The following is a 27,731-nucleotide window of genomic DNA, read 5'->3' on the forward strand; positions in this document are numbered from 1 at the left end:
ATATAGTTTCATATGCAACTCATATAGTGTTTTTGTACACTCTTCATTTCATTCATTGGCTTGCATATTTTAAACAGATGAAGAGTTGATACAAAGCATAAGTTTTGGTCATAATTCCCTTTAAAAACCACAAATGGTTGATTCTTTTATAATGTTGTAACATAACATGTTTCATGTGTATTTTCAGAATTTGTTGGGTCAATCCCATATATTGTGTCGCAATTTACCGTGTGATTCTTAATTAAATACGCTACATTATAATCAGGCCCCACATCATATGATTTTGACTCTCTTGTCCGTTGTTATCTATAACCTTTCTTTGACTTGTCCGAATGAAATTTATATTAATATTAATTACCACTTGTCCGTAAAGGCTGTGTGACAACATGTGCAATGCGGGCCATTGATTTTGCCACTCTTTCTACATATATTAATCCGTCTAATAAAAAGACTATTTATGAAAATTTATGTTTATGAAAATAATTTCAAACATTAAACTGGTAAGTGTTTAACACTAGTAAGAATTTACCAGTTTAATCTAATGGACTTTAGTTTATACCCTATGAGAATAGGGATAATTATGTTAATCTACAAGCACAGATAATTATGTTAATCTACAAGCACATTAACGTCTAGAGAAAACAAAACAAGAAAAAGTAAATTTATGAACAAAATGGTTAATCTATATCAATACATTAAATAATATTATATAGATCTAATAAAAAATCTCGAAATTTATCATAAACGTTCTTCCCATTAAAAATTTTCCCACGATTTTATTTTCACACAAATCACATGAATATGCAAATTATTGTAAAATTTGAAATGAATGATGTAATATGATGTAATAGGACACAAAATGAGACGACTGCATTTTACGACATTGGAAACTTTTAAGTTATGTATTCACCAGGGTTCATATAACTGTGCTATGATGGTAAGTAAAATGAGCATTTTAAAAACATAATTCCACATTATTCTGTTAATACATGCAGGGAGTGATGGTTGACTGTTAATTGATTGATGACAATTTTTAAAATAAAAAGAGAATTATAAATTGAAAAAAAAAGTTTCTATTTCTCTGTTACTTCATTTTTTTCCATTACATTATTTTTCAAATAATGTACCTCACGTGTAACTTATATTATTGTATTGAAATCATTTTTTCTTCTTATTATCTTGAAATATTTAACTCATCTGTACTAATTGACATTGCTGATCTAAAAACAATATCTATGATAATAAGAAGGAAAATGTCTATACTATTTGGTTTCAATACAAGACATAATCTAAAGAAAAGTAAAACGAAATGTCACTTTAAAGAAATCAAAATTTTGAGTCAATCCTTATATCTTATGGATTAGATATATTTAATTATAATAATGACATCACGGAAAATATGTACATTTCTATCAAATGCTATGCCACTCCTTGTTACAACTGTTTTGGTATACAAAGGGGAATTTATAGCAAAATCCACCGAACAAACTGTCGATTTGAATACATATTAAACGTTATCTAAACTAGTAAAATTAAACTGTAGATCTTTAAATATGATAGAAGATTTCTAATTTACTGTCAATTAATCTAATAGAGAAAAATTTTCAGAAGTTTTCCGCTTACAGACTGCCTATCAATTCATGTACAATACTGAAAGAACAAAAGCATGTCTTTCGGTTTATTTTAATGAAAACGCGATTTAAATATCTGATCAAAAATAGTAATTTCATTTAAATGTCTAAAACAATCACGATTTGAATATATGATAATAACTAGAAATTTCTTTAATTTCTAAACAATTGTAAATCGTGTCCTCATGATTTCAGACTAGCAATTCTCTGAACATTTCAAGGAAAAACAAGTGCAGTGATATATATCCCATAATGACATAAGCATTCCAGCAATTGAAAAGTATCTATACATTTTTTGGCTAGAGTGAAATTTAATCTTCACAAGTCCTTACAATTGTTTTCGTGTGAGACATTAATAGAATGTTTGAAACCATAACAACAGATTTCAAGTATCTTTACACAATAGCGATAACCTTAAATGTCTTACAATCCTCTAATCTTCACTATGGAGCATCTAACAGATAAATCAACTTTCTGACCTAGCATATCCTTTGATAACGCAAACTAAACATCACCATTGCAATTTTAATACTTTTTAAAACAATTGCATTATTAACTGAGGTTTGAAAACTTTGAGATAGTAATCGATAATTAATTAATTAATTGTAGATGTATTCAGGGATTCCAGTGAATCATTTACGTGTCACGTGACCAGATACTGGTGTAAGTACCTCCCAACTGGAAATAAATAAATACACGAGTTTCTATATTTGGAAGCTAAATGAAAACCATGTTCGATTACATTGTTTTAGAAAGTAGTGATATACATTGGAAATTATTCAAATATACCATAGACTATATACTAGATATTGGAAAATTAGTGTGATATTCCATGGATGTAATACTATATATGAAATACGGTTAGCCTGATACAAATGAGATTTGTCGTGACAATATATTATAGTGCATGGCAGAAAATAAATATCGAATTCGAACACGGATATGTTTTTGGTAAGACTGTTTTTACTTATACGCCATTTAGATATAGTTTAATTTTAACTTTAATCCAGAGTAACTGAACTGAAGTGACATTGTACCGAGCCAAGGGTATATAGTGAGTGAACGGATGAATATCAAAATAAGTTTTCATTTTGCCATAATTCCTTTTAATTTAATGATTTACTTTCCATAAACAATAAATAATGCACAGATCCAAATAAAATTTCTGTAAATATGTATTAGAATTTACTTCTAACGCTCAGTTTATAAAAAGAGTGGTGCAGTCTTTTTATATTTTAGGCACACATTTAATTTTATCCTGAACGTTTTCCAATATCAACAGTTACTGTTGGTCAAACACCATTTCTTTTGAAATATAAAGTCAATTCAGCTCAACTTGACTATGAAAATATGAGGATAACAAATGGCACTTTAAGTAAACCGCAGTGAAATATAAGGACAATGCAATGAGTTTATATAACCAACTTTGCTAGTTACTTAATATGTACATGTATTTTAGGTAATTGCTGTAGTTACTGGTTTACTGATATCTAAAAGAGCCTCACTAAACATCGATCCTTCAGACTGTGATGCTACTGCTAAGAATCCAACAAAGGAAACTCTAGAACAAATGTACAATGAATGGTTAAGAGTGAACACACCAATCCATCCTTCATTTGATTTGCAGCCACCTTTGTATAAATTCCGATACAAAAATATCTTTATTGAGGATAAGTTTGTTTTTAGGTGGAGGATTCTTGGGAAACCAAAATGTCATAAAAAGTTAAACAGATCTAGTGGCGATTTAATGGACATCTCTTTATGTCCTTGGTATGTTGAGATGACATATGATCCAGATAGATATCCAGAAAGTCTTACAAGCGCAAGATGCAAATGCAAACATTGTTATAGCTTCGATGGTTTCAAGTATGGGCGAGAAAAACGGTTGAATATCCCCAGGTGCAAAGAAATAAAACAAATGATCAAAGTTCTCAAAATACAAAAGAACCATAATGGAATTAAGGTTTGTCAACACAATAATAACAAACTATTTTTATTCAAGGAATCTTATGAAGAAATAACAGTAGGATGCACATGTGCTCTTAAAGGTGATAAACGGGTACAACAAAGCAACTTTAAAACAGGAAGTTAGTTTTTTTTAAATACATGTATATTATTAAAGAATATTTGTTTGAATGTCATTATCAGATATATTATCTCAAGTAGATACTGTTGAATATCTCCTAAAGTGACACAACGAGAGCAAAACGAAGACCCTTTCAAACACCAGACGGCTTTCGAAAAGCAATATACGGGGGGCTTCTGATAAGCACCATAAAGGAGAAGGTCAATTTACATCTCGATATACACCAGTAGTTGAAATGTAATATTTATAAACAACTTTGTGTTTATAGTAGAAACAACTATGTGTATGTAGTATTTATAAACAACTATGTGTTTATAGTAGAAACAACTAAATGTACATAGTAGAAACAACTATATGTATATTGTAGAAACAACAACGTGTATAAAGTAATAAACAGCTGTGTGTATATAGTAGAAACATCTATGTTTATAAAGTAGAAACAACTATGTGTAAATAGTAAAAACAACTAATTATGTGTATATAGTAGAAACATCTATGTGATTAAAGTAGAAAAAACTTTGTGAACATAGTACATGTGTATATGTATATATTATATGTATATAAAGAATAGATGATAAACTGTATTATGTGATATTACATTGTTCCTGAATGTTAAGCATGTGTTTTGAATTATAACATATTACAAGCATTTGTTTTATTTCCATATTAAATCAAAATATACTGTCAAATATGCCTGTACAATACGACAAATGATCAAATGAAAAAGACAAACATTTGTTCCGCGTCACGACAAAACAAACATTTTGCATCCGCGCAGTCTGATCAGGATCCATGCTGTTCGTTTACCAACCCTATTACAAGCAGAGAAACTGATAGCGAACAGCATGGATCCTGATCAGACTGAGCGGATGCGCAGGCTGGTCTGGATCCATGCTGGTCGCAAACGCATTATGTTGGTTTTGTCATTACGCGGCTCATTTCTTCTCAATTGCCGTATTTAGGCGTCTTTTATTTTGTTACAGCTTATTGTGACTCGCTTCTTTCCCGACGAAATGATGCCTTGTAATTTTCCTGCGCTACGGCAGGCCGTCAGTCACTTGTAATTTTCCGTGTAATGTTCCTGTTCTACGTCCGTTAGTCACGCGTAATTTTTCAGCTTTATTGCAATTAATGTAATTTAATGGATTTATTGAAATAGAAACCATTGCAACCATAAATACTGATTTTCCACATAAATCAATCACACTTTAGACAAAAAGAAATCAATAAATAAACAAGTGTAAATAAAAAGACAAAAAAGGGTAATGAAAGAGTCTCTAAGCTCGTTTATCAACAAATAAGCAGTTGCACATGACGTCATTTAAAACTGTGTACTTTCACGGGGATTTCTTTTTACGTCATGTATTTTAATTTGCCTATTTACAACTAAGAGGAGTTATTTATCGTTTTGTACAATTTTTCGAATGCGTGGCGCTTTGAAAACGGCAAAGTTGGGAGCCAGTTTTGAATTTGTCAAAAGATTTTGTAAATGGTGTAAACCGGCGATAATTTTGATGTTTATTTCGCCTGTTGCGTTGTTTGTAATAATGATGAAGTTTGAAATTGACCATCATCATGGAGAATTATATCTTCTGTGTCGATGGATCAAAAAAATATGTGAAAGTATTGGAAATCGAATAAAATACAGGGTAACTTTGGGGGTAGGTGTGCGGATTTTTTCCGGCGAACATTTTTATCTTGTGTATTATTATAGACGTTGAAATATACGATATCTTATATATGAGTACATTGACAATTACGCATTCTATTTGGATTTTAAAGGCGTTTTGAGCTCCACACCCCAAGTGTCTGTACAATTTTTATTTTTAAACAAACATTTTATCTTTACGTAAGATAAAATCTTATTATATTGACATTGCAAACAGGTATTTTAAACGTTTATTAAGAATGGACCGGATATTTTCCTTAATTATCTGTTACGTTTATATTTTGTTGTCACACGGTAGAAGCAACTTCCTCAAATCATGTTTTTAATATTTGAATGTCACCAGTCAATGATACAATAGTTGAAATTCAACCTCAAGTTCAGTTGAACCGTTCGTTTTGACTTAAAGCAGCACGCCTCCAGATTGATTCTAATTTTCATGAAAATTTGAAAATGTATTTAAAAGTATAATATTGTGGAGTTACCAAAAGAATGCATTTTACACATTATCAATGGCACTTTCAACCCATGTAAATTACCATAAAGAGGTCAAAATATGCAGAAATAGCCCTTACTGCGTTAGTAATGCAGTAGAAAAAGGTATTAGCCTTAATGATTCCGAAAAGTCATGCAAATATATCAACATTTTTAGCGGTGCCACACAACATTTGACATCGCGACATGACGTTCTACCGCAACAACACAACACGTTGCATCCCTGGCAGCACGGCGTTAAGTTTAACCAACGTCAAACATCACTTGACATCCCGCTGTGACGTTTTACCGCAGCCACATAACATTTGACATCCCGGCATGGCGTTTTACCGCCGCAACACATCGAGTGGCATTCCTGGCAGTACGGCTTGAAGTTTTACCTACGTATTAAACTGATAACTTGACATCCCTGCCAATATGGCGTGACGTTTTACCGCCGGAACACAACACATGACATCATTGAAGCAAATGATTTGATTTTCTTTTCCGTCTGAAATTCCGATAGAACAATTAAAACAATGATTGAATTATGCAGTACTTATCGAAGAAATACCCTCGTTAGACAAATGACCCTTAAAGTCTCACGCCGTTAAAACACGAAAAACATTTTTGCCTAATTTTAAAACAACTGATTTAAACTTCCTCTTGAAAATACCGCGTCAATGCCTGAACACTTCCTCTGTATAAGAACTGGGGCAAACACAAAATTTATCACACAAAAGTGCAGACAATACACATACTACGAATGATTTCATTCACAAATCTATAAATAGGCTAAATGTATCAAATTAGTAGATAAATTCAAACAGGTAGTAAAACTTAAAAGCTTTGTCCTAAACGATTGTCTCGGTTTAAAAAAAATATTGTAAGCACGGGGTATTTTTGGTTAAATATTTGTTTGAAGGTCTGAAGAACTAAGGAGTAAGTCAATGAAATATATTTGAATAGATATTCCTCACAGATATATTACGCTCAAATTTGATATAAAAAAGATAATTACTTTACAGTCTCTTTTGAAATGTTAAATAAAAATGTTTTGAATACACACACAGAAAATATATAACCTTTTAACCTCTACACTTTACGCAATCGCAGTATGATTACAAAAGCGTTGATTTTAATAAGAAGACCAAAGTAATTTGACAAGCGTTAGGAATTCAGCGTCATAAACATAGTTTATACATTCACTTATTCAAATTAGACATATTCAGGAAGAACTTACTAGATTTCAATAACTTTCTGCAATAAAAGTATTTATTCCAAAGATGAGCATATTGTATCTATATTCCACTGATATTATAAACAAAATAGAGCATATAGTTTATTTCTGAGTTGGGCTCAACACCCATCATCACAACATACATATACATGTATACTGTTTACATTGCTTGCCAGAACTCGTGTTATTATAAATTCAATTATTTATAATCACAAATAAAGAAATTCATATCAAATAATGATAAAGTAAATTAAATTATTTGATAATGTCAAAAAATAAATAACAATTATAATATCATATTGATATGCTAATCTACTTGATTGTCTCGTCTTTCAAACGTTTTAATACAAAATATTATCAATTTTCCTATAACCAATTTTCTGTCTACGTTTAACAATTGTTTGAATTTATAAGTTCAGGGATTAACATTGTTGCATCTTAGAATATACAAACTTCGAAAAATAAAATAAAATGAACATAGTAATATAACGTTAAATTCATCCTCGTTATAGAATGTCATTATCACTTTCAAAAATGGACTGTTCAGTCGTATATTGTAGAAGTTTCAGTTAGAACAAGTATTAGTGTATCATAATGAGATGCAATTTTTACAATTAAAATACAGAGTGTAATTACTTCAATTTTGTCTATCACTTGGCATGTAATGTAAGAATGTAACGCATTGGAAAGCTTATCATTCGAACGGAATTTTGGAAAAGGTTGTACAAGATTTCGGAAAAGGTTTACGTTTATATCCATATAAACGTCAAATATCTTGGCCCAATTTATAGCTACCGAATAGATGATACTTTAATCTCAGCGACTTTGTAACACCAAAATGACACGTTTATTCGCATTTTAGTTTACAGACGAAATATAACCATGAACTATAAATTACTAAATTTGTAATAGGTTATAAAGATAAAGCAATGCCCGAATTATATGAGCGGAGTCACGACAAAACCACGTTATGCGTTTGCGACCAGTATGGATCCAGACCAGCGTGCGCATCCGCTTACAAACACTATTACAAGTGGAGAAACTGATAGCAAACAGCATGGATCCTGATCAGTCTGCGCAGATGCGCAGGCTGGTCTGGATCCATGCTGGTTGGAAAAGCATTACTTTGGTTTTGTCGTGACGCGGCTCATAAAATAGTGTTCAGTAAAAAAGTAGTTGAGTTGATTCCTTAAGGTCACATACAATTAGTTGGTTTAATTAAACAAAATCTAATGCATAAATTGCATCAAGGATTGGGTAGAAAGCTTAAAGCTTGTATGAAACTCTCTCCATTTGTTGAAAAAAGATGAAAAAGATATAGGCTATTCAAAAGATCCAATGGGTACATACATAATGCAGCACCCAAACATTATAAAATATACAATTGTAGGAGGTAATAATAAGACAAAACAAGTCAACACGATAATGTTAAACAATAAAGACAAAAGAAACAACGTTGAAAACACATGGTGGTTGTTTAGCTACTTTTACCATCAATAGACAATTAGTATGTTAACATGAGACAATAAAAAGTTCACAAAGTTTATGCTTACCACATACCCTTTGTAGCTTTCACAGACTTTTTGTATAACTCCAGATGTATCTTGATAATTTATTTCGGCTCGTATAAGGTAGTGTATGGAGACGATAAGTGAATTAATACCCTCTTATCAAGTTACAGTAACGTACACGTTATACCGAGCAAACCTATAAATGCACTATAACGACTTATCTTTTTTGAACTTTAGAAAATACCAAGAAATACGAATACTGGAAATATAAAACAAACTCCTTTCCGCGAATTTGATATAAGTTTCATTATGCATGCATAGTTTTGAAAAAAGTGTAGAAGAGTATCCATTTAAATAGCATGTCATGAAAAAGAGTGCAACAAAACTAGTATTTTAAGGTGATTGATAATCTACATTTGTATCAGCCTTGAGATAATGAAAACTTGCTTAAGATAAACAATACCTGACCAAACATGCATTCTACATGATGTACTCGTTTTGTTTTAAGATTGTATATTAAGTAGACATTGATTTATTAGCACTGACAAACGTGTTGTTACATAGAATTGGATGTGCATGTAGTTATAAGTTTTAACTTTTAAAATAAACAGTTCCTTTTATAATGACGTATAACCGTTCATCTGAAAGCTTGGCGGGACAATGATTCGTTTTGGAATTTGGAACCATGCTTCTCTGAACTAGATGCTTGGTAAAATAGTATTTATATTTTAAACGACTATTTTAAAATTTTGAACATTATATGTATATTTTTGGATAGTTGGATGTTAGGAATATTTAACTTTGTCTTAATGTATAATAACGCAATGCGTTCGTAAGATCGGCTGTTGATAACCCGTGTAAATAAACAACAAATGAAGTATATGGATATACTATTGGTAAGACTGGATAAATTAAATTCTAATATGTAGAAACACAGTTTATTTTTTGGGTACATTATCATAAAAACGTGAAATCTGATATGTTCGGTAAAAGCATATAATAAAGTTAAAATTATTGTCTCATATTTCATTCTGTGTATCTTTATCCGCGTTCTTTCTAAAATATCCCGGTCTTTATATTTAATATAATCAAAAGCATAAATTAACAAAAAAGAATATCAATTTCTAAAACGAATGCTACTGTCTATTTTTTGGATTTGTTTTAAGTTAAAATGAATATGTGAGAAATCCTTTTCTCCAGGCAGCAGTACTGGTTGGTTATTTATCGATTTCAAAGTGCTTTGGTCGTGTTGATCAAGTAGACTGTACAGTGGACGCAAGGAAACCTGCTAAAGACACGCTGAAACAAATGTACAGCAAGTGGCTAGAAGAACGAAACGACTTACACGCATCTTTTCAATTTATACCACCTCTTTACAAAACTCGATTAAAAGGTCAATATTCGAATGCAAGTACCGAGTGCAATTTGAAAACAATGAGGATATATGGAGATCCAAAATGTCACAGGAAGTTAGACGCAACTAGTAACAACTTGATGGACATCTCTTTATGTCCTTGGTATGTTGAGATGACATATGATCCAGATAGATATCCAGAACGCCTTGCAAGCGCAAGATGCAAATGCAAACATTGTTATAGAGCCAATGGTTCCAAGTATAAGCGATCAAATCGTTCGGATATCCCTAGATGCAAAGAAATAAAACAATTGACCAGAGTTCTCAGAATACAAAAGAACCCTAAAGGAGATAAGGTTTGTCAGCCCAATAATAACAAACTATTTTTGTACAAGGAATCTTATGAAGAAATAGCAGTAGGTTGCACATGTGCACTTAAAGGTGATAAACGGGTACAACAAAACAACTTTAGAACAGGAAGTTAGTGTTAATAAAGTATGTCGTTGAATACTTAAATAACTTAATATCTTGGATATAATAGTGTATATGGTTATGCAACAATGAAAAAATAATATTCTTGAAATCAATTGGCAATTTTGTTGTGTTATTCCTCAGTATTTTACACATTAATATCAATACATGTAATGCATATTCGTCATACATGTATGCATCAAAGTGAAAAGAGTATTATTGTGCTTATACGGTAGAGGAATTATGTATGATACGAGATAAACAACGAGTACTGCTTGATATTTTACGTGAATAACTACCTGATGTTCTAAGTGATATTCTACATGTACTAGATATATAACAAGACAACAAAAGCTTGATCATCGCACATTGGTACAGAAAGAATATGCTAATAGTTTAACAAACACCTTCCAAATGATCTTGCAAGTGAGAAGTATTTCGCTAAATTTTACATACACGGTCATTTCTTTACAATATTTCTCGTAAATCCTGCGTGTCTCATTGATTTAAAAATTGGATTTATCATCTTTAAAGCAAATATTTACCGACGTTTCGGTATGCAATTACATTTCAGCGCGATTGTATACTGATATAGGATATTCATTTTGTTGCAGAATATAACAAGATCAGTGATGTGTACAAATAATGACTTTGGATCCAGACAAATATTCTAAAGTATCGCAAATACAAGTAAAGCATTTTGCTGTAATTTTGACAAAATAGATAAATACAGAATCCCTAAAGAAAGCCCAACACGGCAAAATTGAAAATGTTGTAGGCTCGGTTTGATTGAGCCTGTTTAGAAAATCAGTCAAAGAATAAATAAACCAACGGCACGAGAAAGACACTATGTGACTATAGTATTTGCCTACAGTAGTGATCGCTCTGAAAAATAACAATTACAATATATATCGTGTACGACTGATAAATTCTTTTTATTAAATATTGTGAAACTCAATGAAATATTAACCGTTTTTTAATAAAAAAGCAAAGTTTAGTTGACCTAGTTACAACGTTGACGTAGATACAACGATAAGCTTTCATTTCGCACGTGGATTGCCTCGTATAATTTTAGTTTTACAAGTTACTGGCAGAATCAATGTTCGAAAGAATATAGTTTGAATGCGATATATATGTTAAAGTTATATCAGCAATGCTATATTCTCCCTTGTCTCCAATCAGATGAGCTATCAGATAACGATTGTTTAATGAATGCAAACTCTTGTTGAGGACAACTTTAATCAATGAACAATACAAAACCACGTTCTCGAGATATTGTTGCATTTTTTCACTTTCACATAATCACGGTGTGATATATAGCATATATAATCATATTACTGATGATAATGATGATGTTTATGATGATGATGACGAAGTCGCCGATGATGAAAATGACGATAATAAAAGTATTGCTGACACTTATACCATATAATGGTAAATGCAGGTCAACCTTTCTTGGTGACGACATTGTTTATTTTTATCCGGCCTCTTGACGGGGAGCTATATATTTCGAAGCGAAACATTCTTTTTTACATAGATGCATGTGGCTGCCGAATAATTAATGCTCCATGGAGCTTTATTGGTTTGTTCTATATTGTTAGATATAAATAATAAAATATTTTTGGTCTACGTTTATAGTTAGAATTTATTATCTTAACCAAAAACCTATCCGTCCGTAGCTCTAACATTTCCGCATTTAAATGGAAGCTTTATTTAAATCATTATTATACAGTAGCACATATTTTGTAAACTCAACAACGGGTAAATAAGTCAGAACAAATAAACCTTAAACCCTGCTGTACACCTGGCTACGACAATTTAATCATCGTTTAAATCATGTTGTTATAAACTACTTCCTCGTTCCAGCGGAAATAGGTCGAGGTCGGTTATTTGTTTTTTAAGTATGTTATATTTTAAGAGGAATTGAATTGATTTAAACCAAATAACCAATCAATATTACGCACAATTTAAAGAACCGGGATGACATTTATTATGTTTGCTCATGAATAACGTCATTTATTAGATATACATGTAACAACATATAGCAAAACGTTGCCCTTATATCATTATTATATATAGAGTGATTAAACTTTTTATTTGATTTTATAAGCATCTAGTTAACCATGACGTTGATGACGCGCTTGGTGTTTATCCAGATAGACTCAACATGTAAATGGCGTTGAGTGGTAAGTTTGATCCAATATTTCAATGGCAGAAATGAAGAAAAACCTTTATATAATTCGATACAAATGAGAAAACAAAACATTCTTTCCTTCACGTTTAGCAATTTTAGATGTTGATAAAATGTTTAAACAAATGTTTCCATAAATCTTTAAAAAAAACAACTCCAAAAGAACAGACAAAGGTTATCGCACACTCCGTAAAACGAAATTGGACGGACGTGCGTATATTAAACAACGTAAATAACTGGAAAAAAAAGAATAAATTACAGCAAATTGCATAAAAATTGCAGAATCAGTTTGATTGAGTCTGTACATGAGGGATTATGAAAAAGTCTTTTTCTAGACTGTTAATCGTTGAATAAAATACTACCATGCTCATCAGAGGCTCGCATAATATGGTTTTTATTGAATTTGCTCAATAAATTCAGTAATGTACCTACATTCATTCAATATTCTTCATTGACCAACGTTGCTTAAGTAATTTCTTTCTTCGAAGTTGTAAACTATTCACAAAAAATTGAATTCAATGGATGGAGATGATAAATGAGCGACTTCTAGGCTTATCGGATGCAAGAACACAGTTCCAGTGCATAACAAAACAAAAACGACAAATAAGTAGTTTTTCTAAGATCAATGTAAACAAGGTAAACAGGGAAAATCTAAGCAATGTAAGGAATGTGAACAGAATACTCCTTTATATACATGTATATATAAACCTGGAAATAAGTAAAGCACACCCCGGAAATTTAAAATTGTTGTGATTGAAAGCACTGTCATGAGATGACGACTTAGCTGAGCTAAGAAATAGTAATTTTTAAAATAGCGATACCAATTGAGTAAACATAAAGCAGTAAATTTGCGAGTTAATTTAATTCTTAACCAAATTATTGAAACATAAGCAAATCTGTTGTTTTTTATAAAAAAAATGTAAGGGTTTATTGTATGGTGTTTGAGCGTTTACAAAACATTTACTTGTGGATATTTTTGGTAGATTTTAACGATTACGTAACATTTAATGACATTATGAAGCCTAATATTTAATAACGTGTATAACTGTCACGTGCCCGGATGATAGCCTCAATCCTTCTCCCCACACCTGCATTTTGCCTCAATTTTGACATCACCGCAACTGAAATTTCAAATTTTATTTGGGCAATGGTACGAACCACCTGTAGTCAGCTGCAACTATTGGAACAAACTCTGCACTAAGAATGGCAAAATTTACCTCAAAATCACATTAGACGCCTAACTGGTAATATGACCAGAAGGGTTGATGCTATCATCCGAGCACGTGGCGTTTACACATGTTATTAAAAATTGTTGGCTACATAATGTCATTTAAGGTTTCGTTATTGTCAACATTTACCAAAAATATCCACCAGTAAATGTTTTGTAAACGCTCCAACACCATATTCACAAACACTTACATTTTTGGTAAAAAAAAACACATTTGCTTATGATTCAATAATTTGGCTAAGAATTAACTAAACTCATGAATTTACTGGTTTATGATTACTAAATTGGTATCACTACTTATCACATTGCTATTTCTTATCTCAATTAAATCGTCATCTCATTACAGTGCTTTCAATCACAACCAATTTTAAGTATCCGGGTGTGCTTAACTTATTTCCAGGTGTATACATGTATAGTCAGCAACAATCCTCTTTCCTGTAGGCATACAAGTATAAGTAGTCACAACGATTCTTGAAATATAGCTATTTTTGTAACTTTTAAACTTTTTGTTAAATATTTGCGATTTCAAACCACCTAGTCTTTTGACTTTAAAAAGGAAGAGGAAAAAAAACTAAATGAATTTCCAAGATGTTATCTGCACAGCATTGTGAACAAATCATAATAATAGATCAGTGCTGAAACGCCCTCTTTTCAATGATTGGATTATCCCATATATACGTACATAGGAAATGAATATTGATTGGCTAATTTTTTTTAATAACTCCTCTTTTTTAAATGTGACGACACTATTGCTCCAAACTTGCTCCTCTAACCTGTGCGATCAATTATATCAATTTTAGCATTTAACAATACGGACAAATAAGTTAAAAGAAAACTCTTTAACTTAACTTCCTATATGTACGGAAGTCATTGGAATGACTAATTAATAAAGGATTATAACATGTATTTTAGGTTCGGTATTTATTGAATATAATTAAGCGTTTATTGAACACTTGCTGTGTTAATGTAAAGATGAAGAAAAATATAAGTAAATCAGTGCCGTGTCAACATTTTTTTTCTTTAAAGACGATGATGTTTGTGCCCTAACGACTTTTCATAACTCGCATTTTACATGTTAACAGACGGAAGCAAACTTAAAATTTTCATTACATAAAGAATTTGTAAAAATATAATTGCTTCAAATTTGAACAAGTAATACCATGAAATGACCTTATTTTAATTTGTTGACTTAATTAAATGATTCGAGATTTTCATCATAATATGCCTGTTTTGTTTCTGTTTTATTTATCACATGCTATTCATATATCTGATTCACTTGAAACATTCACTTGTCTATAAGATTAACCAGGTAAACACTCTCTCTATAGATAAGGCTATACAAATCCAAGTAACCTGTGGAGCAAATGCTTCCATAATATCATTTTTGTTGTGGACATTATTATCTAACTAAACTTATTTAAAATATATATTTTGATTGATATTCTACTTATCACGTGATAATGATAGCATACCAGAATCTAACCAAAATAGTTTTGCAGAGAATAAGTAAAGAAGCGAAGAGTAATATATCATATGAACAAACGTTTATGTAAAATCAAACGTTTACGTAACAAATAGCTGAAAATGTTCTGAGATCACAATTCAATAAAAATGTTTCTTTGAGTATAAACACATACATGACTTTGAGTATGAACACAGGGAAAAGCACCATACTATTCATATATAATAAAGTTTAATGCCTAACACAAATTAACAACTTCATGAGATGAATACTGTTCATAATAAAAATTAATGCTATTATAATCCATAAAGATGTAAACCTAATGAAGTTGCTCTGTTTATTTTCAAACATTGACACGCACATGACGATACAGCTGAACACAATTACGTCTTTAAAAGGAAAACATTAAAAGTCCATTTCAGTTATTCTTCAATGGCAATTCTTGTAGATGATTGTACGTTAGCCTCAACTGATGACAAGGAAACTGCAATACATGCAACAGGTACCGGTTCCCAGTACCAGACATAATTACAGCCTGCCTTCCGAAATACTTTTACATACGTTATAACACTTTTACACTTGTGACTGTTAGAATGTAGTCTCGGACGCTCGCATAAACAAACGGTGTGAGTGAGACGTCTTGGTAAACGAGATTCATCAATATCGTCTATATACTTGAACCGGCAACTAGCAAGATTTCTCACAGTGTTGGGCTGTGAATGGTGACGGGTACATCTAGAACCATTGCGATAAAGATAAAGATTGCTTACATGAGTCCCGGGCAGTTTTTCAAAATTGTCTAATGAGTCATACCACTCTGGTCTAACACTGTTGGTCTGAGCATTAACTGTGTCTAGATAGTCTTCAAAACTTATTGTAGGCTCTTCATTACATTGGTGTGCAATAACAAGCAACGACTGTAGTAACTGAAATTAATGGATGATATTGACGTAATTGTTTTTAAAATGAAACACATACTTATAATTGTGTCATTGATTCTGATAATAATATAACGTCTATACATTATTGTTCTTAACTTTATTTTTTATCATTATATTTCATGAATTGTCTTGAGCTTTAGTTAAAAGAAAACAGTTTAAGACAGAAGAATTACAATTGTTTTGTAATATAATTATCTTATTTTTCATCTTCACTTACCAGAAGTAAATCTAGCCCTCCTTTGTAGTAACGTAAATGCATGCTTTACTTTAAAATAAATAAAAAAATTGAATAATTTTTACACTAGGATTCTTTAGGTGTCATTTTAAAAGTCATAAGTATTTATACTAAGAGCAGGCAATTGCCAATATTCCGTAATTTGAGATCGATTGATGTCAAGGAAAAACCCAGTCATGTTATGGTGAGTGGAATTTGAAAATGTGAACTGCGGCTTTCTCCGTCACAGCGGATGTGTATCACAAAACATAACTAGAAACTCTTTCCTAAAGACCGATCGTGTTTGATTTGAACATTTATTTGTAGAGCTAGGCTAGCTGTAGTTATACTGTCATGTATAATGATGATTTAAATGATAAACCGAGTTATTGTCTCCTATCCGGCTAACATTCTTTTAAAATAAAGATTACAATGGAGGTAAAATATTTATTATACACAGCAAAAATATTTCATGAGGTATAGGACATCCTTTTTAAATATCTTTCTTTATAATTATTTATATTCATGAAGAGAAGGATTTCTAGAAGTTCCATCACAATGTGTTTCCAAATTCCAAAGCAACCGATCCCATCTTCATATATTAATGCATGTTAGGACATTTAAGGTGTGTATAAAGTCGAATATTGCAATTTAGCATTTCTACTTCCTAATGGCATGAAAAGGTTAACTCTCTTTTCCGGTTTGGTTTGGGTTTTAACTAAATCTAAAGAAATTGAAAGGGGACACCTTAAGTTTTTCAAATCAATTTTGGGAGGAAAACTGTGTGCTAGTAATAATGCAGTGTATGGCGAATTAGGGAGCTACCACTTACATATCCACAGATACGTACAGGTCATAAAATTTTCTCTTAAGCTTGTAAATACGGATAATAATATACTACGTTTGCGACCAGCATGGATCCAAACCAGCCTGCGCATCCGCGCAGTCTGATCAGGATCCATGCTGTTCGCTTACCATCCCTATTACAAGTAGAGATACTTATAGCGAACAGCATGGATCCTGATCAGTACTTGACAGCGCAAGCTGCATTTTGTGCCCTTACGGGCGGAGGAACCCTCATTAAGCATTAACAGACTGACTGGCTGACTGCCCTGATCAGCGCAGGCTGGTCTGCGGGTATTATAGGGTTACACTATCAAAGCAGTTACATTAACGGTTTTTATTGTTGCATTATCAGAGCGGTTAAATAATCAGGGCGGTTACATTAACAGAATGGTATGTATTTTCAGAGCGTAAACATTTTCAAAGAGGTTACAGTTTCAGTTCGGCTATGTTATCTGTGAGGTTTCATCATCAGAGCTGTTTTAATATCAAGTTACATTACCACGAGAGATTACATTATCAGAGTGATTATATTATCAAGTTACATTATCGGAGCGGTCATAAGAATGGATACATTCAGTGGATAATTGATTTCCTTCATAATTAAAAAAAAAAGTTTCAAAATTTTATTGTTTATTGTTTTAAACCTATTTCAATTCAAAATAATCATGGTATAGAACAAACATGAATTTGACCTGACACATGACCTGCGTATGCTTGAAATTATTAAAGTTATGCAGGGGCTTAATTTTAAGTGGCGAAACATTTTAGAGATACCAAAGCTCGAGTGAAATTTCATTTTTATATTTTAAAATTGTTTTTTGATCATTATTGCCCCTTTCGGTTTAAAAAAAGTCAAATCTTCCTTCAACATGCCTCTATCATAATATATTATAGTAACTAAGTTTTAATATTAAGCTTTAATGCTTGGTCGAATAGTATTATTTATGTACTTATTTACAAAATTAAATTGGTCAGGCACGGCGCAGTGTACTTATAAATTTTAACCGGCTTAGTGTAATAAACAGTCGATTTACTAGACTGATTTACAGTTTGACGATTTACCAAAGTATATGTGTTGCGATTCATTTGAAATACTGCAATCCGTTTGGACAAAAATAATTTAAAACACTAAAGCTTTGTTGAATCACAAGGATACTCAGTCACTAAAAAAGACTTAATCAAAATTCAAGCTTAATTTGTTTGAAACTATCTTCATTTCAATATTATTAATAATAATCCATCGGTTCGTCCCTGGTGGGGTATTGCTATCACTTCCCATCCTTCTTTTATACATGTGTAAAATTGAGATGACGATGAAATTATTGAAATACCGATCGTTTACCAACTCAATGCCCAAGTCATTAACTCATTTTTGTTTACACTTCCGGTTTCATCATATTACAAGGAATTTGTAGACATGTGTAACTTATTGAATGGTTACAAATTCATATCAATCTTTCAAATGGGTGTCATCTGTTTTTGCTTAGGACAACAAATTACATATTTTTAATGAATGTTGCAAATACAATATGAGCTTTTGAGATGTTCTTAAAGTAATAAGAAAAAAAAAGCACGATTAAGGCTCAAAAATGCTTTTCCTTTTATTTTATATATTTGGTGTCCTATTATAGTTTCCAAAAATGTACTAAATTGCTAATTACTTGAAATCATAGTTTGCTGCAGTACTGTTACCTTTTAGCATTTAGTAAAGTTATATTGATAATTTTGTATGAAGACAAAATACTACTTTGTTTACATTTTCTTACTTTTACGACAAACAATTCTATACTCGACAATTCTTTCTTCAGGTGATAAGTTAAGCATTATCAAACACATGTCTTCCCTTTCTTAAAAAAGAAAACTTATTTGTTTCTGAGGCATAATGTGCTTTTAACATGATATTACTCATAATGATCAGACAAAACGTAAGGGAGAAATTTTCTATTGTTAAAGGAACTAAACTATACTACAAGTACTTTGGGCTATTAGTTGTAATTAACGACCCGGTACAGACACAACTTAGTCATTATAGATAATCAGTCTAAATCATAGCTTATAAATTCTTTCGAAATGACAATAATGTTCTGTGTATTGTTGTAACGTTAATGAACTCATTTTAGGTGAATGTTACGTTTTTTAAAAGATATTATAGCCTACCATATAACTATGAGAGCCGGAAGTTGACGGAAAATAAAATCATAAAATACCTGAGGTGTTGATAGACATAATCTCTGTAATGATCTAGACTTTTTCCTTTTGATTAACGAATGAACTTTATAAACATTTCTGATATTTAGATCCTTCAACTTATTGAAACAAATAATTGTTTTTGTTTTAACAGGGGAAATGTCACAGTCTTCCATAAATTATAAAAAAAAACGTTTCCTGCCGAACACTATATAAATGAAAACAAGTCATGCACATTTCAAAGCTAAAGTGTTATGCACAAATAACAATAACTTATTAAGAAAAAGGTAAGTATGTACGATTGTTTTGAATTTAAACAAATACTTATTACCCATATTAATTACAACAAACTATAATAAAAAAAAATGGTCTGCTTTGAATTTTGAGTTGTCCATTTGGAGTTAGAGACATTTTTATATGGAATTATAAAAACTAAACAGCCATAAGTATATAGAGTATACATATATTTAGAATTGAATGTAATTAATTCATGAATATATTTTCTTTCAGATATCCTTGGTGCAAGGTTTAGTTATTTACCGACAACATAAGAACACAAAAATGTGCGCGACACGCTTCTTTATTTGTATGAAATATATCATCATTGGATACTGGTTTGTTATCAGCGTTACTGCCAATCCTATTACTTCCAGTTTAACCTGTGAAGAGCCTTCTCCTATTGAAATTGCGGGTCTTTTCTCTGATGCTAACGTCATGCACGAATCATTTGACATGACAAGATACAACAGTGTACACCTTACACATGACATGAAAAACTTTGAAAACATCACCACCACAAGAATCCCTGGATATTCAACAGCATGCAGGCGTAATAGCAATTCTTACAATATTAACGCAGCATCAAGCTGTCCATGGCACTTCGTTTTAAATGTGGACCCAAATAGAATACCTGGATCAATCATTGAAGCAAAATGCAATTGCAGAAATCGCCCATGCGTCAATGGAGGTGGAAACAGTCAATGTGAGCCATTAAAATATAATATACGGGTTCTTCGTAAATACGGATGTGAAAACGGAAAGTTTCTGTACAAAAGAACTTTGGAAAGAATAACTGTTGGATGTACATGCGTTACTACCCAGTAAGAAAATATCTCTTGGACTCTAACATTACGTAGCATGTCATTGACATACATATTTTATGTTGTAAGAGTTGGGGTTAGTAGAATTTATGGTACTTTTTAGCCATTATTATGCCTTTTTTGTTGCAAGACATTTATGTGTTCAATACCTTTTTATAGTATTTTGACAATATACATTAAATATGTATTATATATTTATATATTTATTTATTTATTTTGTTTCATGTATTTGTATAAAATTATTTAATAAATACGTTTTCAAGAAAGTTGTTTTTCTTTTTATTTTCCTGCAAAAACAATAAAGTTGAACAGATTGACAGTGCCAACTTGCGTAGACTCCCTTTACTTACATGATAAATTGAAAGAAAAATGAACAACAATTGACATCCAGGCAAAAACTTCTAAAATAATGATACATTTTTGTTTATTATGTAGTGTAATAATAAAGTACATAATTTAAAACCCTATGTATTATACAGTTTTTTAAAATTCTTTTGTAGGTTCAATTCTTTGTAATATTGGCTTACTATTCTTCAAAGGAAATCGGAATTTGTTAAAATATATTAAATTTTGAATCAAATGATGCAGTTAACGAAGAACTCGGACTCCATTATTTTTTATCAAGGCATGAAAGAATAGGCCACAGCTATAATTAAGTGATTTCATATAAATAAGTGATGGTATAAATGGTTAATACATCTATAATTGGTTACCATATCTGATATTTTGTACAATTATTGGTAGATGCATGTAGGGGAGAATCAAGTTTTTTAAAATAAAGTGCAAATAAAGATGCAAAGGGTTGAATGTGTATTAAACATAATTAGACATAATACGCATAATTATTTTTTTACATGTATTATTGATCCGGACTCGACGATATGGTATGAAAAATAACGGTATAAATGTATTGTAACCCGTATGATTTTGAAGACGACTATAATTTTATATTAGTAAGTACCCTTTATATTAATATCCGTAAACTGTATAAATTGATAGATATCAGTAAGCAAAGCAAATTGTCTTTAAATTCATGAAGTTGTAAAGTTGTGACAAAAAAATATTATGTTCGTTGGTATTTACTTGTTTGTATTTATTCCCATATTTTATCACCATCCGACACCTTTTAACGATATATTTAACGTTTCTTAATAATCACACATTTCCAAAAAGATAACAAGTTTTCACAATTTTTTTTTTCCAGAAGGTCATATACCCATGTGGTACAATATGCAAAATATATAATATGGCAAACATGCATCAATACTAAGTTGGCATGACCTCATACATGCATCACAGTAGCACATTTTACATAGGAAATGAAAACATATATTCACCTTTTACATGATGTACAAGTTTATAATAATTCACATTTTCGTCGTATGTGTCAAACGTATATATGCAACATAAGATTTAAAAAAATAATTAAGTGTAACAAAAATCCAATTGTACTGACTTTACATAATTATTAAATTAAATCTATCACTAGTGAAGTAGATAAATTTGATAGATTAAAATCTGTCTCAATTGAATATTTCCAAAAAGATATATTAGATTCAAAATGTACACCAATTATTCAAACAAAGAGTGCTTGATGTACAAGTATCCAGTGATATGGCGGCGGGTACGGTGACTTGCACTTTCCAGTGCCGTCCATAAACAGGCTCAATCAAACCAAGCCTGCAACATTTTTAATTTTGTCGTTTTGGGCGTTCTTTGTGAAATGCTTTTTCTATATTTTACAGACGGGAAGAAACAACCTACCATATGTTTGGTGCAGACATAATTCAAAGCCTTCTGAAATTGCAAGTGATCAGCGTTTGCCACCAGTATAAAGCCAGACTAGTCTGTACATTCTTGTAGCCTTGCCAGGGTATATACTATTGTCTGATCAACTTTTGATATCCCTCTAATTGATAATGGACACTTCCAAAAATGGAAGCTGGATATATTCATTTTAGAAATTCACCAAGCAAAGGTTAACACTACCTTTAATGTCACACAAACACACAATATGTCAAATGGCGACTTTCCTGCTTACTGGTGGTGAATGACCTCATTTTCCCTTTCCGTTCATTTTTGTAAGGCAAGAACGGGCACATGATTAGAACCAACGACTTTCAGTAAGCTAGCTAGATATTCATTCAAAGTCTTCCTTATATACAACAATGTATGATCATTCTACAGAAGACCTTAAATGTTAGTTTTATATCATGTGATTAGATATTTTGTTTTATTCAAAATGCATAATGAAAATGCTGTATTGTTTAAGTAACGCATTGAAATTTTATATTCTATTATAATTCATTTGTACAGTCAAGAGAAAAAAAATATACATTTTGTATTTATATGATTATCAAAATCACTAAGCATATAAATAGTGCTTTTATTTCTTTGGTTTGGTATTCTAGTACTAGCATTTAATATCTAATATTTGTGATAAATTAAAATAATTTCAAAATAATTTATTACGTCAAGCTTGTTTTAAGGTGAACTTAAAGCAAACCAAAATACTATTAATTACACCTGTTAAAACTACATTGTAGTAAACTTTTTATCTGACGCTTAGTAAGTAATTAAGCAGACGACATTGCTAATTCCGGTTTGGAAAAAAATGCATAAAACCGTGATATTGATATCGTGGAAGATTTAATTTGCTGTACAGATAACAATTCAGTTAATTAAATAACTGCAACAATAGATTTTTCAAATCTTGGCCAATTTACAGTTATTGTAATAAAGGGTAATTTTGAAACAGTTTTGCGTATTTCAAAGTTGAAGGAAACGCCATAGTAAACATTAGCATTAAATGAGTATCGAAAGTTTGTACATGTGGAAAAAAAACATTACATCTAACCTAAAGCACATATGTGTTGAAATAGATATTCAAAATATACAATTTTATGAAATTTTATTTTACAGAAATGAAGATAATTCAATATAAGAAAACACAAATTCTACCAGTTTTAGATAAAATAAATTTTAAATTAAATTAGTGTTACAGTATTTGATATAACTATTCTTAACCTGACAAAGATCTATGTATTTCACACACAAAATATATGAAATTTTATCATGTTTCGTGAAAATATATTCCATATTTTACTAAAACGAAAAAATATCCTCCTTGTATATATCTAGATCTCTTTTTTTTAATTTTCACCCAACAAACACAAGACATCATGCACAATACAGAACTTTTTGAGGCTTTCGGGATATTGGCAGCAGAGAATTATTCGATAGTCTACCAAATTACTTATAATAAAGTACGTATAATATCTATAAAGATAATCTACACGATATTGCGATGAATTGTATCGTTTAAGAATACCAACCACCTGAACAACCTTGAATAACTTGATAAACAAAAAAACTTTAACTTAATAGTTTTAGAATAAATGTTGCATGAAGTCACGTAATATTGATATCACGAAAGTTGCCATGACGTTAGATCAATATATATAAACTATGATTCTCTTCCTACTATCTTTCAATGTATTCAATAGTAATTTAATGTATAGATTCCTATTTTCAAAGGAAGGACTATCCAAAAAGTCCCCCTATATTAAACCCTAATTTAATATTGCTTGATTATAAATTAAGGATTAATCGAAATCGTATAAAATAATTGGAAGATGCTAACGGAAATATAATTTGATAATAGTTTATTGTTTTAATGTACCAATACATTTCCAATGTCGTCATCTAATATTTCTATATAAGTGGTCTATATTGTTCAAATCCTCAATCATAGCCACTGCGTTACTTTAGATCATCAAAACGTTTTGCATAAATATCGTTAAATAGCTACTTATTTAGAATTTTATTACTGTCTCTTCTCACATCCAATTATCATAATGGAAGGTTTATTTTATTCAGTAATTGTCTTCATTTTTCTGGTAAGTATTATCAAATTATTTCATGTTATAATTCCGTCAAACTTACAATGACAATCATTTGTTATACTGTTATGCATGCAGAACTTTTAATAAAGGAATGTAACAAATGTGTTTGCGCTCTCTTTCCCCTTTCTTTCTCTCTCGTTGCCTTAAAAATAAGCAATATAGCATTAGATTTATATAAATCTGCATAAAGTGTGGTTTTTATCTTTTCAGACACCAGGGTTAATACACAGCAAAGTCTTACAAGGCTGCTCAGAACCGGAAACTATGCCCACTATGAGTTTTGAGGAAAACTTAAATATAACAATAGAACAGTCTTTTAGTATTATCCCTGGCTGGTACGAAACAATCGCAGCTAAAAACGAAGTTCCTTTGGAATATATAGATGTTCACCACAAACATTTCTTCGGACATGGCAAATGTAAAAATAATAATAAGAGAAATCGCAAACATAAAAGAGACAACACTCTGAATAATCTTAGTGAATGTATGTGGAGATATATTGAAAACCTAGACATAAATAGAAAACCTAGCAAACTTCTAGAAGTTGAGTGTATATGCAGCTCTCCACTTAATGCTAGGAGAAATGTTGATTTGATTTGTGAAAGGGTATTTGAATATGTATCCGTGTATAGAAGAATTGGGTGCGTCAATGGAGTGTTTGAGTACAAACGCGTATGGGAGCCAAGAGCAGTCGCTTGTGTCGCAACAACAATGCCCGAACCTACCCGGCTTCGTACAATGGCTTACAGAATATCAGAATAACTTAGGGAATTGACAAAAATGGTTATATATAATAGACTTAGTCATACCAAAATATCATTATGAACATAGCAGATTTTAAATGCTTCTCCAACTTGATGTAGCTTAGTTATTGAACAATAATAGTACAATTTTAAATCAAAATTAGTGCAATATAATACATTGTGTTGAAATACTTAATCATATTCATATATGTATGTCAATAAAAATGAAATTTATAACATCTTTGATTTTCTGTGTTACTTGCTTTACTTTGCAACTATATCTAGCGATTGAAAGCAAACCATTGCAGATGATTTCTGCCGGCGAGAATTAAACTGTCTAGAAACAATACTATTTTGAACCTTCCAACGTTTACATTATAATCTTACTTGTAGAGTAAAACATATCATTATTTGTTTCGGTGTACATTTAATTTTCTAATGCATTGTGCGCTATACATTCTTTCACCACATAAAACAAATACGGATATAAACGTCAGTGCAAAGAAATTTCTTTATTGTTTAACTGAAAGTCGTGCTCAACTGATAAAATAAATAGAATCAAAGAAAAATCAACAAACAAACATAATAACACAAAATAAACAAGAAAAGTAACAACCAAAAGACAAATAATATCAACAACTACAATAAAAACAAAACAGCCAATATTGAATTGCATTAAAGCTGCTCGTCCAATATAGTTGTTAAGTTTGGTACAGATACATCTATGTAGTTAAACATATGTAACACGATGAACCAAGCTTATACCACTTTATAGCCATTGCATGATATTAACTTGAAACATTATTTAATACAACTCTGATACTACAAGTTTTAATGTTTGTTTTCTATGGTTTTAACGGTACATTAACACATAAATGGCCATATCGTGCCGAACACTTTAATTATAAACATAAGATTATTAAACCTGAAAAGGGGGTTATTACAACATTTTCACACTAGAAGATCTTTTATTAAACATGCATACATTTGCATTGTTCGTATTTGTCAATATAAAAAGAACAATATCATTGCTAAATTCCTATTTACATGCTATAATAGTGATAATTATCCCTGCTGAATTATAACAGGTTGTTCATTTCACCAATACAGTAAAGATCAAAAGACAATATATTTGTCATTAACGGTAATTAGCAGTGGTAGAGTAGACAAGACAATTCTTTTGAAATTTAAACTTCCTTATTGTACATAAATTTGTGCATATTAAAACAGTTATAACCAGTGTTGTAGGTAAATGCTATTTGACGTTAGTGTAAGTTAACTTAAATGAAAGATTTCATATGCGATGTTCAATGAAAACATCTACTTTTTTACATGTATTGATTTGCTTCTAAAGCACTAGTCTTCATCATTACTTTTTTACCATTGAATCACCGAATTTGAAATCTGGAATAGGGATTTAAATGTTGAATTAATTGGTTATTCGTAAAGCTTCTTGATTTGTTGTTAGAAATTTTGTTTTCTCAAAGTGACATAAAATCTGCGTTGACTATACTTCAGAAAAAGATGCGATTCGGTTTTGCTGTGCTTTTCACCTGTGTGTTTATACATGTATCTTATGCTGACCGAACATTGAGAGTTAAGTGTGATGCAAAGGAAAACATCACTCTGACGGAGCGAATTAATGAACTTCATGAATCGTTTTACATGCTGCCATTCTTTAGAAACAGTAATAACTTCATTACTAACGGCTCTGACTTTCACCAAAATGTACACGCTAAAACTGTCCAGCTCGCTAAAAGGAAGAGTGATCTTTTGTGTAAAACTCAGAAAGGCAAGAAGAGAGGCAATAAACTACGGAGAGCATCAACGTGTCCATGGCATTACGTGTTGAATGTTGACAATCAGAGAATCCCAACTATATTGTTTGAAGCTCGGTGCAATTGCGCTCATAGATGCCTGGGAGGTATGGCTAACTCTAGATGTGAACCGATTAACTACTACTATCACGTGTATAGGAAAGTGGAAGAAGATAAATATGGGTTTTGTACTTATCGTGAAACGTTAGAGGCCATCAGTGTTGGATGTACATGTATTCACCATCCGAAAGATAGACCCGTCACCTCACTCTAATGGAACAGTAATCGCATGTGCATTACTTTTATAAAGTCGATTAAAAAATAAATAATAAAATGCTTAAAGGTTTATTTATTTCAATAGCAAAAGTGCTAAGTGAAACTCAGTGAAACATTAATGAAAAAATAAACATATTCCAATATAATAGTTTAACTTGAAATGCTATATACCTTACTGCTTGAAATATTTTTGAAGTTTTCTATGTCGATTAATTAAAGCAGCACCTCCTCTGATTTGTTACAACTTGCGTGCAAACTAATGAGTAAAACTGTTGTCTAAAGGATATAGTCCTGGGAATAAGTAATTATATCAGCAAAAACTATCTATATTGTTTGGTTTTATTAACCTGTCAATTACATACTGATTACACGGTCGATGCACACAGTA

The 27,731-nt window shown here is 31.1% G+C and overlaps 5 protein-coding genes across 6 annotated transcripts; 4 read left to right on the forward strand and 1 right to left on the reverse strand.

Moving 5' to 3' along the window:
- Positions 1–1,996: 1,996 nt before the first annotated feature.
- Positions 1,997–3,728, forward strand: LOC132715472 (uncharacterized). Its single transcript, XM_060698477.1, has 2 exons — positions 1,997–2,582; positions 3,091–3,728. Exons 1-2 carry the CDS (start codon positions 2,574–2,576, stop codon positions 3,721–3,723), a joined length of 642 nt encoding a protein of 213 aa, XP_060554460.1. The 5' UTR covers positions 1,997–2,573; the 3' UTR covers positions 3,724–3,728.
- A 5,400-nt stretch (positions 3,729–9,128) lies between these two features.
- LOC132715471 (uncharacterized) lies at positions 9,129–12,062 on the forward strand. Of its 2 annotated transcripts, none has more exons than XR_009623689.1 (2): positions 9,129–9,317; positions 9,809–9,946. XR_009623689.1 is itself a non-coding variant. In XM_060698476.1 (2 exons), exons 1-2 carry the CDS (start codon positions 9,481–9,483, stop codon positions 10,445–10,447), a joined length of 663 nt encoding a protein of 220 aa, XP_060554459.1. In that variant the 5' UTR covers positions 9,350–9,480; the 3' UTR covers positions 10,448–12,062. The 2 variants fall into 2 exon arrangements, 1 of the variants encoding a protein (XP_060554459.1); XM_060698476.1 differs by lacking the exon at positions 9,129–9,317 and adding an exon at positions 9,350–9,504 and having other exon boundaries at positions 9,809–12,062.
- A 3,513-nt stretch (positions 12,063–15,575) lies between these two features.
- LOC132715482 (uncharacterized) lies at positions 15,576–16,635 on the reverse strand. The gene is made up of 2 exons (XM_060698488.1): positions 16,473–16,635; positions 15,576–16,240 (listed from the first exon to the last, which is right to left on the reverse strand). Exons 1-2 carry the CDS (start codon positions 16,512–16,514, stop codon positions 15,737–15,739), a joined length of 546 nt encoding a protein of 181 aa, XP_060554471.1. The 5' UTR covers positions 16,515–16,635; the 3' UTR covers positions 15,576–15,736.
- Positions 16,636–24,367: 7,732 nt separating this feature from the next.
- Positions 24,368–25,490, forward strand: LOC132715483 (uncharacterized). The gene is made up of 2 exons (XM_060698489.1): positions 24,368–24,501; positions 24,718–25,490. The coding sequence occupies exons 1-2, from the start codon at positions 24,460–24,462 to the stop codon at positions 25,267–25,269; spliced, it is 594 nt and encodes a 197-aa protein (XP_060554472.1). The 5' UTR covers positions 24,368–24,459; the 3' UTR covers positions 25,270–25,490.
- A 1,253-nt stretch (positions 25,491–26,743) lies between these two features.
- On the forward strand, positions 26,744–27,403 carry LOC132715484 (interleukin-17B-like). The gene has a single exon (XM_060698490.1). The coding sequence runs from the start codon at positions 26,775–26,777 to the stop codon at positions 27,339–27,341; it is 567 nt and encodes a 188-aa protein (XP_060554473.1). The 5' UTR covers positions 26,744–26,774; the 3' UTR covers positions 27,342–27,403.
- Positions 27,404–27,731: the final 328 nt, after the last annotated feature.

Source organism: Ruditapes philippinarum, unplaced genomic scaffold, assembly GCF_026571515.1.
Source record: "Ruditapes philippinarum isolate M1 unplaced genomic scaffold, ASM2657151v2 ctg791_1_1_1_1, whole genome shotgun sequence".
Classification (NCBI taxonomy): domain Eukaryota; kingdom Metazoa; phylum Mollusca; class Bivalvia; order Venerida; family Veneridae; genus Ruditapes; species Ruditapes philippinarum.